The following is a 15,139-nucleotide window of genomic DNA, read 5'->3' on the forward strand; positions in this document are numbered from 1 at the left end:
GCCAAAATATCTATTTTATGTACATCTTTTTTGGAAGAGAAGAGGGATTCTTTTTAAAAAGCACAGTTCCTTTCTCATTCAATTTCTGGTCCTGCCATGGTACAGGCAGCACACCATCTCGGCATTTCTTCTGCTAGTAAGGAAAGGAATGGACGTAACTACTTGGTCTAACAGTAAAAATGATGTAGAAGTAGTAATTATGTAATTATGTAAACAAGAGTGTCTCCTTTGTGAAATTCTTTGGAGAAAAGTGTGTCAGCTATGTTTCATGCTACTGGACTACAAATCATTATCTTGTCAACATTTCATGTCAAGAACAGCTATGGACATTACAAAGAGATCAGATAAAACTTCACAACAACGGAAAATAGCTTACTAATCAAGAAATATTTTATTTTTCCCTCCCATATCCATTTCCTCATATTCTACTTATTCTATGATATAGGAATACTTTAAAATTAATTAAATGTAAGTCATATTGCTGACTTGCACCATTGTGCAACACGTGTAATAAATAAAGTATGCAGGCAGTTCTGTTTGAGGATAATACTGGAGAATCCAGTTTTTTATTGGTTCTGCAAACATGTTCTTTGTTTTTCTACACATATCTGAAACCAAACAAGGATAGTGAAATATTTTGTACTGAGGAGCACTTATGAAACTGATGAGAAAGCTCATTTAATTTTACTGAGAGCTTTTGGGAACATCATCATTAATTGCTATCTCTAAAAATGATAGTTGAACATTACGTTATCATTATTAATTATATGAAGACACTGCAGATGTTCCAGTTCTTAGAGAAATTATGGTAACGAACAACAAAAATGACTGAAAGTCCTTTGAAAAATAGTTCAGAACACAGTAGCTAATTACTTTTAACATTTATATTACATTTTTCATTACGTTTATTGCAGAAATTAAATTATGATAAAGTAATATTGTCCATGAATTCCTGATTAATCCCAAATGATATTCCTAAAGTTACAGATGGAACAACATTCTTCTCATCAGTTATGAGGTTTCGCTGATGACCAAGATGATTGCTTGTTAGCTTGGCAGCTGAACAGATGGCCTAAACAATGGGAAGAGATGGTAATATCTGAAGGGAAACTGAAGGACTTGAGAATATTGTCTCCTTTAAATGAGAATGGCTTACTCTAGTCTTTTTTCATGGTGGAAGTAGCTTCATGATATGAATCTATACAAGGTATAAAACCAAGATTTCAGTGTTCACTAAGCCTCCTTACCTGTAGTTGAAATTTGGCAGCTAATTGTTGATACTGTGGGGAGCTGGGATCGCTGAGTTCAGCTGTGTATTCCTGATCAGTGAGAGTGACACTGAATTCTACCATTTGTTCTGCAGGAAGTTCTGGGACTGTATTTGTTCCTAGCTCCTAAAAGAGGAGAGGAAAAAAAAAAGAGAAATAAAGGCGAGTGATCGTTTTCCCCCTACATTGCAACATTTAATAGATAGATGAGTTCCTTTTTAAACCCATACCCCAAAAAGCTTTCTGAACCAGACCCTACAAATAGTGACAGTTCACAGCCACTTGATTTTATTCTTCTGTCTTTGCAAATGAGTTTTTATTACTGTGACTTGAGAGCTACCTTTTACATTCTCTTGTATTCATAGAAGAAAATGAAGCAAATCAAACCATTTTTTTTGCAGTTTTCAATTCTTGTTTCCAATGTTATTAAAGTGGTATGGCTTGCCACTTTGGAGGATGGTTCTTGACCTCAGGAAAAGGAACAAGTAAATGATAAAACCTGTTGGTATCCTACCTTCAGAATACATTGGTTAATAATAGAAAAACTGCAAATGTGTCTTTTACAGTTTCATGTTCAGACACTCGTATTTGTTTTCCCAATGACAAAGTAGAATTGGCTCTACCCATGTGACACCTTTCCTGTGCAGATGACTTTACAACTATTAAAAGTACTCTTATTTTATTTATTAATTCCCAGTACTGTTAATAGTTTTGGTCTCTGCTCAGTAGTTTTTAACTTCCTTAACATTACTTTCCAAAAGCTGACAGTGGCTTGTGGAACACACCCACTGTGGGTGCATTCAGAAAGATTTCCTAACTCATCCTAAATATAGTATAATTTTGCTAATTTCGAGGTTGAGAGAGATGTTTCAAAATTTTTTTCTCCAAAAGAGTGGTCAGATGCTGGAACTAGCTGCTCAGGGAGGTGGCTGAGTCACTGTCCTTTGAGATGTTCAAGAAATCTATAATGTTGTACTAAGGGATGTGATTTAGTGGGAAAATGTTGGTGGTAAGTGAATGATTGGACTATGATGGAGAAGATTGGAGATGATCTTGGAGGTCTTTTCCAATCTTCGTGATTCTATGATTCAAAGTATTGGAGCACAAGTGCCTATTGAAGTGATACAGAGATGTCACTCCGGAAACTTTACTGCACTGACTGCATATACGTGGCTTGTTTATACTTATTATAAGTTATATTCTGTAGTCTTTTAACATTTTTTAATATTTGAATTTGCTCTAGGATAATTCTACTCTTAGCCAAGCTTTTTATACCTTGTGTTAAAATAACAATAAGAGCAAGATGATGATTGTGGTGAAGCTGGTCCAAAAGAACAGAAAACATATCAGCCTGAATCCCATGCAGGGATGGGATTTCCATTTCTGCTGTAGGATGGGCTGGCATAAGGCTACTGAAGACATCTGGACCATATGTACGCCTGGGTTTTGGTAGTTTTCAAGAATAAGTAGTAGAGGAATCATATAGCTGCAATGTTTTCTCATTGGAAAGAATATTTTCTGCCCCAGTTAATTCTCCATACTTAATTCTTCTAAGCCACTACTTGGGATGCCTCAGTTTTGAAGGAAAATATATTTTTCACTCTATATAAAGATATGGCTCATCTGTTAAAGATTATTCTACAATATAAACACAAGATCAAGGCAAACTTAATTTCTATAAATATATTGCTGCCTTGTGACTTTTTTAGCCAGCACTTAGCATTTAAAAGGCTTCCCCCTTTTTTTCTGTCCCTCTTTTTCTGCTAGCTCAGTTCAAAAAGAAAAGGTGAATGAAAAGGCTGAATAGGAAAACAGGCTGAGAGTCTTCATCTCACCTTCACAGGAGTCTTGGTCTCGTTGACAATCTCATTGAGCAGTGTTCTGTTAGGTACCAGTGTGTAAGAAAGGGATACGCTGGGGGGACCTGGCAGGGTTCCGAATAAAATCATATGAGAATGGTTTGTGCATTAAGATGGACAAATCTTCCCCTTTCTCTATTGGTCATCTTGCTTTGAGATCTTTGTCTGTGTTATGGTGATTTTCCTTTCTGATTAATTTAAAGTAACAAGAAGTTTTGGCAGTTTTCCATTTGAAGGCAAAACTACCATGCTAGAATTTACAATCAACGATTCTGTCCTATTCAACCTTCCTATAAATGTGTGCAGGATGTTTCCTCCTTGAGCCAAATGCTCATATTTTTACAGATTTTTATAATTACATATATTTCTATCATTTTAAAGAATTCTGGTATGCAGCAGTGTTGGTATGTCTAAATTAAGCAATTACTCAATGTAATGTCTTGGCTTCACTGTGACTTTCTGTCAGAAATAATATTAATTTTCTTCTGTTTGATTATTTTGGCCAAAAAAAATGCAGCAGCGAATGCTCTAAATGATACTTTACAACTGAAGAAAAATATGCTTCATTCACTATACATGAAACTAGCAAAATATAGTTTATAAGATGCATTTAAAGACATTGAAAATGAATATATGAAAATAAATATATGATAAAAAATGCTACATTTGAATAGCAGACACGCTGTAGAAGAAACAAGAACTGCTTATTACATACTATTTTGCTAAGCTGCTTTTGTTGTACTTGACTGAACTTGCTGTGCTTCTACAGCATCTGTTCAGTTACAGCCTACTAAGATCACTGGTTTTAGCAATTCTATTTGATGGCAGGTACAGAGCAAGCAGATTTGACTTTACCTGTAGAAACAGAAGGAATGTCTTCCAGCTTTTTGCCACCTGTTTTGTCTGTGGTTATTTCATCTTTCCTATCAATCAGATAGAAATGAATGATTTAATGATCAGCATGCTTACAAGCAAATGTGAAGGTGTAACAAAATGTAGAAATGACATCTGCATTAGATGTAATTAAATTAATGAAGTTATTTGCAGTGAAATATTTGATGATGTGGTTAAACAGGGCTGCTTTATATTCAGCAGTTTATAGAAATGCTTGCCTACTTTCCTCTTCTTCTATCTCGTATTTGCTTTCAATGAGCAAAAGTACTGATCAGATTATATTTCTCCTCCCAGTCCTGTGAGTCTGCTCACGAGCTTTCATAGTGATATTTTCCTGAGCAGTCAGAAAGAAGGATCACACAGGTGAATACAGTGCGATTCTTCTCTAAGTCACTGAATAGTTGACCACTGGCAGAAGAGTGAACAAGACATTGTGAATTATCTAAACAGATTATTTCTTTTGCTACATCTCATACTATCAGGATAGTTTTGTGAGTTCTCTGGCCTTAAAATATTTGAGTGAATGAAAATACCGTGTTTTCAAGGACATTTCATGATTTGCTATGAGAAGAAGATGGGAGGACCTTTTGTTCTGCTATTAGCCTACACTAGAATATCATCAAACTACTACCAACTAATATAGTTTCAAATCAGATTCCTAGGTTAAGATTATTAGAATTGTAAAAATATTTAGATTTGGATGTGGATATAATATCTGTCAGTTAATGTCTCCCATGATCCCTGTGGTAGATGGCTGAAAACTCAAGTATATGATGAGTATGGATTTTCTACCTTACAGGATTGTTTTTTGTACTGTCAGCAAAGTAGTATGTAAGCACACATACAACAGGTACACTTTATTGTAGATGCGTTAAAGATTTCTGCTGTTAAGGCTGTAGAATAGTTTCTACTCTTAAAAACAATATTTGTTATTTTGTACCTTTTAGAAACAGTTTCATAGATAAGAATGTTTTAAGTCACTCACTGAGATTTTTTTTTTCATGTAAGCTGAGGTGAAGAATTTAATTTGTTTTGGGTTGTAAGTAGAGTGGGAAAAAAATACAAAAAGAGCATGAAAGTGAAAAGCCCCATCATGGAAACTGACAATGATAAATAGAAATGGCTATCATTAAAGTAGAATATACAAGCGGAATGTATGTGAAAACTGGAAATGGAATGGAAAAAACTACGGCTCTGCAAATGTGTGGTATGACATTAACTGCGACAGCAAGAAACTTGTAGAATAGACAGAAAAGATGGCAGGGCTGCATTTTGACACAGGACCAGCCTAGGTGTTGAATAGCATAAATAAAACAGCATGGACAGCTCTGAATTTACCACATTCTCTGGTAATCCTGTGTGGTGAGAAATACATTTTATGTTGTTTTCATAATGTCAAATAACTTGAGACTTATCCCTCTATGTGATATCTTACAGAACTTTTCCCCAAACTACCTAATAGTAAAAATGAAGTTCAACAATGCGTAATCACAGCTACCTGCTTTTCCAGCTAAAATCTGAGTAATTTCATAGATTTTACCTCATCTTCTGAATTGTGCCTGGAGAAAACCACGCTGTTTATACAGAGCATAAGAACTCTGAAATAAGTCACTTCACTCACTGCCTTCCTGCTGCTGTTTGCACTACACTGAGTGAGAAGATCTCCCTTTGGACTTCCAGCAAAGTTTAATTAAGTCCTACATTATTGAAAATACATTTAATAGAAAGAAGAATACTCAAAGCTCCCATGTTATAATAAGTAAAGATACATAAGAACTCTGTATTCTTGAGACAGTACAATGTATGAATGGAAAATACTGTTTGCTATCTCTGAAAATCTAAGACTATTTGAGGGCAAAATAATACATTCATCAGAAAGTGTGGGCAACGATATTTTTCATCTGTACTATGGTATATTTATATGAGAGAAAATTCAATGTTGCAACTTTAATCCTGCCATCTCTGACTTGCAATGATTGCCAGGAGCATTATCCTCTTCCAATATAGTTATCAGAGTAAATAGCATGCCATGTAAAAATACAGACAAAAGATAAAGTGAAAGAATGGAATTTTTTAACCATTTATCATGTAACCTCCCAGATACACTTTTTTCAGCTCCCTGACTTTCCTTTTAAAAATTGTAGGAATTGTGTGCAATCTTTTGTCATGTTGCCAATGAATGTTATTCTAATGTAAGGCTGTGGCTTTGACATGGATTTGTGCTTGTAGTAGCCTAAGAAGACAGTCTTTGATTTAGATCTAAATTGAACAGACAATGCGGGTATTCTCCTGCCTTAATTATTTGCGATGTAATTACTGTGTTCTGTAACATGGAGCACACACATCTCTCACAGCACTCACTAAATACAACACAGTGCTATCCATATATATGCTCACATCCACACATCAATGCATCTTTTTCAAGAACGGCAGTAACATTAAGTGCTGAGATTTTACTTGTGCTACTTACCTTTCCTGGAAGGTTCTATGTTTTACTCGCTGTGGAAAGATTAAGAAAAACAGCATTTTACTGGTGGGTGTATCCTATCATCAAGAAGAAGCCTGCTAACTCCTTTGTTTACTGTCCTTTTACTACTTTCTTCTAGTACACACCCCCTCCTCTACCTGAGCAATACTTTGCCCTTCTACAAGCAGGTGGGGAAGTCTCCCTCCATTTTTAAATAAATTTCAGTAATCCTTACCCGTTGGATTATTTCCAAGTGCTCTTGGGAATTGCTGAAGTTTTTGCCAATGTCAAATATGCAGAAGGTTTCCCTCTGGCAGGCAGTAACCCAGTTCTGATATTCAGAAGTATCGGGAATCCGATCCAGAAAAATACGAAAGGCTTCCCACACAGCTTCCTGGCAGACTGAGTAAGAAGAAAGGGGCTAAGGATGGATGTTTTGTACCAAAAAGTAAAGCTGAAAGTCTTTTTAATGTGATTTGGGATTTACGCGTTTTACTGTGATTAGTAAATAAGTCCATCTTCTTGATATTTCTAGGTCTTTTAAGTATTTCTAAGTTGTCAGTCATTTGCCCTGTTGCTGAGGGATTCATTTTCTCTCAGGTAAGGACTGTTATTTTCCTTATTTTAAAAAACAGATTAATTTGGTCCAATATTGTCAGCATGAATACAGGGCAAACACAAAGCACACTTTGTTCACCTCAAAGATACATGCACTGGAAGTTCCAGCAAACAAGGAAGTAGATTAATAATATCTAGCAGTCTTCATACTGGAATAATAGAAATTTTAAGCATATACAGTGGTTTCGTACACAACTAGGCTTAGAACAGGTTGAAGTGAAATTATATAAGATCTTAATATTGCTCATATATGTAAGAAAGTGTTAAATTATCTTTTTTTTTTTTTTTTTTTTTTTTTTTTTTTTTTTTTTTTTTTTTTCATGCAGCATGCTGGAATGATTTGCTTATATTCTAAATTTCCGATGCAGTCAGCCTTTTTGACATAAGTGATAAAGGCTTTCTGTAGCATATACATGCTTTATGTTTCTTTAAGCACCTCTGGAAAATCTGAATTACTTAGTATAGGTAAAATTCCTTTGGAAAGAACTCCACTTCCTTTCTTTCTGCACAACATTATACACTCATATTCAGTATCAAAAATCTCTTCTGTGGTGGTGAATAGTCCAGTTAAATGCCAGGCTACCTCAAAGGATGTTACCAGGGATTGTGGCTGTGAGAACAGTAGCTTCTGCATCATCTGGAGAAATGAAAGTGAACACAAAGAAAACGTAACAATGGAAGAGGTTTGGAAAAGATGGTATTCATGGCTCTAAAGGAGTTATTGGATGCTAACTGATTTAATTACATGAGAGTATGTAAAGCCTAATAGAGGAGGCTGATTCTGTAATTATTCCGATGGAACATTACTCACATGTTATAAATCTACTATGTATATTTGGTCTTGGTCTTGATTGTTGCCTTTTTTAAAGCTGTTTTCTAGAAGTCAGAACTTTGTCAGGCATTGTAAGTAAAACTTATAAAAGATATGTTCTTGCTGCAAAGAACTTGCTCTCTTAAAATTTTGAGTGAGGTCTGCGACATGCATGAGTAAGAAAGGAAGGGGAGAAAGCACCAGTAGCTTAGATATAAAAAATCTGCTCAGAAATACTTCATAGGGTCTATTTTCCTTACTTTTCTTACCAAGGAGGTTCTAAGTATCTCCACAGAAGTGAGTTTTTGAGAGGCAGAGGATCACAGAATGGGTTGAAAGGGACCCTGAGGATCATGAAGCTCCAACCCAGCTGCCACATGCAGGGCCACCAATTTCTACATTTAATACTAGACCAGGCTGCCCAGGGCCCAGTCCAACCTGGCCTTGAACAACCTGGTTTTGGATGGGGCATCCTGTTCCAGCACCTCACCACTCTCATTGTAAAGAACTTCCCACTGACATCCAATCTAAATCTTCCCTCCTTCAACTTGAAACCATTTTCCCTTGTCCTGCTATTATCTACCTTTTCAAAGAGCTGATTCCCCTCCTGTTTGTAGGCTCCCTTTAGGTAATGAAAGGCTGCAATGAGGTCACCCTGCAGCCTTTTTTTCTCCAGGCTGAACAAGCCCAGCTCCCTCAGCCTGTTTTCATAGGGGAGGTTCTCCAGCTCCCTGATCATCTTAGTAGCTCTCTTCTGGACCCTCTCTAACACACTCTGTCTTTCTTGTACTGTACAGACCTGGACACAGTACTCCATAAGGGGCAAAGAGAGGACCAGGTGGGACTACACTTCGAGTGTGTGTTTACCAACATCTTGCTGAAGCCTCATCCTTGCTGTAAGTTGAAACCATTTATAATTTCAAAAGATTCTGAAAGATAAACTGGTCTCTCCTCCAGACAGCTACTGTCTTTTTGGATACAGTAATATTCTTTGGATCCCTGTTCATAAACTTGCCTATCCCCAAACCCAAAAGATTTGGATTTCACTTAACTTTGCACAGCACACGGCTAAGCCTCAAACCAATCCTGTCTGTACCTAGGTAATGTTTAAAATCACTGACTGGTGTCCCTGATCACCTGTAGAAATGATCACTTCTGCAGGCATTTTGAACACTGTTGTTGAAAATAGCCATCATAGCCTGGTGGCAGCTAGAACCAATGTGTTTTGAGTAGAATCATTTCAGTTTATCTCAGATGTCACTCAACCTTCCCATTAATAGGTGACTGCATCTGTTGCTACTTGAGGATTCCTCTGGTATCCCAAGAGTCAACAAAGCCAGCTGCATTTTCACTTTGTAAAAGGATAATATTCACTCACTTGAGATAAAGAAATAGACTTCAGAATGTTGCTTGAAATTAAATGCTTTTAGAGAATGGGAATTTCTAGCATGTTAGAAATTTATTTTGCACAGATCATTACCTTGAGATATTTATTTTCAGTACCTGACACCTGCTTTGACTTAGTGTGAGATAATTATCTGCATTATCTAATACACCAGTGCCTGCAATTAGTGCTAGAAATGGTTATTATCCAAACTTGATGTAGGGATGCTTTTTTCACATTTCTTTCTCAGGACATCAGACTACTAACTCAGGAACAACTTGCCCTCCAAACAGGACAGCTGTATGGGAAGCATAGGTGGCCAGATTATAAAAAAGCAACAGGCTGTCTTTTGAAAACAGAGGTTTTAAAAAAGAGGTTTTCAGAGGTTAAAGCTACATTCTGTTATCTTTTTCTCACAACTCTCATTTTTTTAAATTTTTTTTTAAATGTGTATTAACTGCTGAATAAACATAAAATATCTGTCAAAAAGCAATCCAGTTTTCAGGGTTTAGATAAAAATGACACATGGCCAGATGAAGAGATTTTTTAGCTGATTCCATGCATGTTTCATGGAGTCATAGTTTGGCTTAGGTTGGAAGGGACTTGAAAGATCATCAAGTTCCGGCCTCCTTGGCTGTAGATCAGATTGTCCAGAGCCACACTCATCTTGGCCTTGGCCTCCAGGGATGGGGCATCTATAGCTCCTCTGGGCAGCCTGTGCCAGTGTCTCACCACCCTCTGAGTGAAGAATTTCCTTCTAACCTCTAATATAGATCTCTCTTCTTTTAGTTTAAAGCCATTCCCCCTTGTGTTATCACTCTCAGACTGTGTAAGAAGGCAGTTTCCTTCCCGTTTATAAGCTCTCATGTACTGAAAGGTCGCAATGAGGTTTCCTCAGAGCCTTATTTTCTTCAGACTGAACAAGCCAAGCTCCCTCAACCACTCTTCATAGTAGAGATGCTCCAGCACTCTGATTATCTTTATAGTCCTCCTCTGGGCAAATGCTTCCATGTCTTTCTTGTGCTGGGGGCCTCAGGCATGGACACATGCATGTTTGCATGCACTTGAGAGTCTGTCTTCAACCTGATGAAGTTTATCCAATAGTTACTGTTTGAGCATATATATTTGAGCAGCTTTGTGTTGCGTGCTCATTCCTGAAGGAATTTTAGCATTAAGTAATTAGAATATTGAAGAAAAAAAAAAAGAAATCTTAAGGAAGTGGTAACATTCTCTAGAGAATAGATGTTATCTACAAAGTTGTTACATTTCTAAATGTGTTATGGGCCCTGTAGAGATGGAGGTCTTCCAGACATTATATAAGGCAAAGAACAGACCTCTGAAAAACAAAATGAAGATAAGGCTGTTCCATGGTGTAGTCTCCAGCATGGCTACACAGATACATCTTTTTGTGTAGGCTTGTATTGTGGTTACCAGGTGTTGCTTCAAGAATAATGCTTGCATCACAAAATATTCATTTCTGTTTTTTTTTCCTTCGTTTATCACACTCAACAGATATGCTAGCATGCTCCCCTGGTAGGAGCATCTTGGTATCTTGGTTTTATGATATTTTCCTTGAAGGAAAGATTTGTTGAGGTTTTAACAAAGGACATTGTAATAGAGAACACGCAGCTCTCCAAGTAGTAGCTTTTTCCTGAATGTGTGTACAAATTGTTCAGCTGCAGACTTCTGTTCTCTTGTGTACTTTTTGGTAAATGTTCCAGCTGAAGAACTGAGTAACATCTACTCAGAGAAGTTTCTAAGTGTAAGATGCTCCGCTGGGAAAGATGATCTGTAATTTTAAACCTGCTTTCACTACAAGGTTTACAGAACTCAATCTTGCACTCCAAACTGATGTGCTGCTTTCCAAAAAGATGTTACTAGCAACATCATTAGTTTTTAAAGGAGAATGTCACAGTCACAGTACTTGATTTCAGGCTAATGATGCAAGTGTGTCCTATGAGACCATGTTTTCAGATCAATCAGGGACATGACCAGTGAGTTTTAGGGATTTTCAGGATTAATTCGCATTTAAGAAAGCCTTTGAGGATCAGCTTCTGACATAGGTTTCAGAATTCTCCCTAATGCCCACTGGCTTGGAATTCAATCCCACAAAATTTTCTGAATATGTTTGTATCCATAGGAATGACTACAGACACTAGTGTAGCTAGTCTGTGCTGCAAGTGGGATGCGGCTGCTAGAGTAAAATTTTCACAGCTCCATGTATAGGTTTCATATTAGGGAGAACTAATGGTTCTCTGAAAAAGAGCTGAGAAGGAGCTCTGAGAATGGCTGAAGATAAATAGTAAGGAACAGGTGTGTAAGTGAAGCTGATTTCAAAGATCATATGAGAGCTGATTTAAGATGTTGCCTTAGATACTTGCATCCCTGAAAGACTGACTCAGTTTTAAAGCAAGCTTTGGAAAGTCCAGTTCCAGCCCCAAATTCTGCTTTTTTTAAAAAACAAAAAACAAAACAAAAAACAAAACAAAACAAAAAAAAAACCAAAAACAAAAACAGATTGGAATAGCCACTGAATGGGAGTGAGAGAGGGAGGAAGAGAAAAAGATATCAGAAACAGAGGGCTATTTTCCCTATGGTTTCTAGGGACCTAAAACCAAAGAGATAGCTCTATAAGTTCTCTAAAGATATTAGACAAAAAGAAGTAGAGGGAAGAAAAGAGAGAGGAAGTTGGAAAAGAACAGAAAAAAACCCTCCAAACTTCTAGATTTCTCTAAATGAGACTAAAGTCTTGGGCAGATATTGCTGGCAATTATCTTGGTGTCAGTATTGCGACAGCACAACCACACTTTCAATAAAACTGCAGATTCTCCAATGTATTTGTGAAACGACATACTATTCATCACCTGTCTTGAATGAGTGGGATAGAATGAGTAGCAAAGATAGTACCTGTTGCACTTTTAGAGAAGTGGTACATCTTCATACAGTAGTGCAAGCATGATTTGGTCTTCATGTTCTGCCATACTAAAAAGCATTGCACTGAGATAATAGTCTTTTGAGTGAATTGTTTTATTCTGTTCTGGTAATTACTTGTCTTGAGCTGTACTGATGTACATGTATTTTTTAATCATAAAATAAATATCAAATACATTGTCTAGAGCTAAAGATCAAGATTCTGCAACGTCTTTGTCAATAATTCAGGAAAAAAGTACAATCTACAATTATCATTCTTACCTCTTAATCTGTAGTAAGCTTGGTGACTGGCTAAAATCTGCTTCACTGATTCTTGTGGGCAAATTTTCACACCAGTAGAAAAAAAGGGTGATCTCTTTGTTCGGTGTTTTGCCATGTCAAATATCCTCCTTATAGTTGACACTCTGGACCTCTTCGTTGTTCTTTCTGTTTTGTCTGAGCCTGAGGCATCTGCAAGTTGTTTGGCTTCACCACGATTTGTTTTATTGGGGATTTCTGAAAAAGACAAAAAGTAAACACATACATAAACGTACATTGCATAGGTAGTATGCAAGATCATGTTTAAAAAATGAATGCAAATATATGGGCTCTTTGTGTTATTGTCAGTATGCTGGATTAATTGTCCAGTGTCACATTGGACAACCGGGATTGAAAAACCTGATAAGTAATTTACTTATAGCTCATCATATAACTTTCAGGTCAAACAAAACAAAAAGTTTCTGAAGCCCTAAATCTTGTTTTCAAAAGAGATTTTGTGTTAGATCCACAAAAGATACTTAGGCACTTGAATTAGTGCTACAGCATCTCATTTATGTGTAAGTCTGTAATGAAACGTAAAGCACACTAATAAATAGCTATTTGGATCCTGGAAAAAGTGAAGCACATCTTTATTAGCTTACTGTATAAAAAGAAGTCTATGCTAACAGATATGGAAATAGCTGTACTCTTTTTGATATTCTTATCTTCATTATGGGCTTCTCGGCACATCTCTCTTCAGTGGGTTCAGGCTCGCACCCACTCTTGGAACCAGACACTGAAAAGCATTCTTTCAAAAGCTAAACAGGAGTTTGATTGTCTTTGGGGACAGAAATATCTTTCTCCAGTCTTTCACTTCACAGTGCACTGCTCTTTCCATCCCTCACCAAAACTGAAATACTAATCAGAACAGACTGCAATTATGCATCTTTGCCACTTGATGATAGTGACCTGAGTGCTCTCAATAGATCTTTAATTATTCTCAGCAAAGCGGAACAGCTACATTAGAAAAAGAGTGAGATCAGTGAGTGGTAGAAATAGCTGGAGAAATAGTCTCCAAAAAATTAAGAGTAAAACATTGTCAATTTTGTAGAGAAAGACTAACAAACATTATCATGTTCTTATATAAATAAAGAGAAACTAAGGAAGCTAAAATCACATTGACCACATTGTTATTTAAATGTTTAAAGACAAGCTGACAGATAAATGATAAGAGAAAAATAAAAGAAAATCATATTATTGCAAAAAGAATAGCATTCCAACCACAGAACGGGAGAAATTCTACCATCTTTGTCAGTTTGCATATGTACATGTATGTATATCTCAGTTCATATTTAACTTCAGAATTAACATTCAATATTTACTGTAAGAAGCATAAAAATGACACATATATTATGAAGTAGACTTTGAGATGGAAATTAGTTGACTGCTTGATTATGAGGAATGTTTTACTAATGTAAATGCTTACACAGTGAAGACACACGTGATTGTTATGGCCTAGCAAAACATGCCAGAAGCAGCAGCCTGCAGGCCTAGAAGTCTCTAAATGTTGCAAGACAAGGGAAAACGATGATGCAGTCATATAGTGTTATAAAATCCAATTGAAGTAATTATTTTCCTCAATAATGTCAGATCAGTAAAGGTTCCTTAAAGGAACCTTACAGTAATAAGGAATAAAAAGAACTTGCACTGTGAAAACATGGTTGGGGGTCCACCAGAAACTAAATGGGACCAAACACTGGATCATTTGAGACATTGAATTATTTTAATCTTATATGAGGAGAGAGTGATAGATTTACCATCAAGGAAAAGACAATGCCAGTAAAATCTTAAAGCTGCCCTCTGTAATCCTCTTGAAGAAAATACCAAAAATCTACGTGGAAAGAAGCCAGCTGTAAGTCTATTACCTGTTACAAGCTCTATTAACTGCTATAGCCCAGCTGCCCAGGCAGTCTGACCAACTGGGACAGAGGATTTTTCCATTAAGCTCTTTGATGGCTTTTCCATGGAGCAGAGGCCTTTCTTCGAGGATTTGCTTCTTTCCTAGGATTTGCCCCTTAGTCATTAACTTGAATTAAGAATTATACTATTCATAAGACTGACAAAGGAGATTCTTCACAAATGATTGCTGTAATGACCTCGAATTCTCTCCCTGTTCTCAAATTAGGGTTGCTATTTGGGGTTTTCCATCTGAAAAGTGACCATACTTTATCTGCATCTGTTCTGCTGGCCTACTCAGGGTAGGTGTCAGGTTTTTTTCTTTCTTTTCCTTCTGTTTTTATATTTATTTATTTATTTATTTTTAATGTAAGGAATATGTTGCTTAAGCATGCTTACTCTAATAGGTTTAATTCCTTTTATATCTTTTAGTTAGTGAATTTCCTTCATTAAACTTTATTATCATCAGCTCTAGAAGTGACTTTTTTGCTAAATTCAAGCTCAATTTGAATTGGAGAAACATCAAAACATCAACCATCCTCTCTCCAAATTATTTTTTAATACTTATTTCCTAACATTAACTAAGTATGAATGGAAGAAGACTGGTTCTCTTTGCAAACATCATTTGTTCATAAGTCTTCAAGCTGTGCTTTCTTCCATGTCTTTGGAAATTTTGAATAGGTAAATTTTTACCTAAGAATAAGTTAATTTCGT

General features: G+C 36.3%; 2 protein-coding genes across 2 annotated transcripts in view; one reads left to right on the forward strand and one right to left on the reverse strand.

Moving 5' to 3' along the window:
- IMPG1 (interphotoreceptor matrix proteoglycan 1) overlaps positions 1 to 15,139 on the reverse strand; it is a 48,135-nt gene that overhangs the window by 24,923 nt on the left and 8,073 nt on the right. The window contains exons 2-7 of the mRNA XM_048935675.1: positions 12,494 to 12,727; positions 6,724 to 6,890; positions 6,492 to 6,520; positions 3,983 to 4,050; positions 3,104 to 3,192; positions 1,248 to 1,394 (exon numbers count right to left, since the gene is read on the reverse strand). Of these exons, the coding sequence (XP_048791632.1) occupies positions 1,248 to 1,394; positions 3,104 to 3,192; positions 3,983 to 4,050; positions 6,492 to 6,520; positions 6,724 to 6,890; positions 12,494 to 12,727 (734 nt within the window). The remainder of the gene's footprint in view (positions 1 to 1,247; positions 1,395 to 3,103; positions 3,193 to 3,982; positions 4,051 to 6,491; positions 6,521 to 6,723; positions 6,891 to 12,493; positions 12,728 to 15,139) is intronic.
- The window catches only part of LOC125688971 (maestro heat-like repeat-containing protein family member 2B), a 142,941-nt gene that overhangs the window by 15,862 nt on the left and 111,940 nt on the right, over positions 1 to 15,139 (forward strand). The window contains exons 2-4 of the mRNA XM_048935665.1: positions 7,024 to 7,088; positions 8,715 to 8,813; positions 14,655 to 14,727. The gene's annotated coding sequence lies outside the window, so the exon portion shown is untranslated. The remainder of the gene's footprint in view (positions 1 to 7,023; positions 7,089 to 8,714; positions 8,814 to 14,654; positions 14,728 to 15,139) is intronic.

This window comes from Lagopus muta, chromosome 2 (genome assembly GCF_023343835.1).
Source record: "Lagopus muta isolate bLagMut1 chromosome 2, bLagMut1 primary, whole genome shotgun sequence".
NCBI classification, from domain to species: domain Eukaryota; kingdom Metazoa; phylum Chordata; class Aves; order Galliformes; family Phasianidae; genus Lagopus; species Lagopus muta.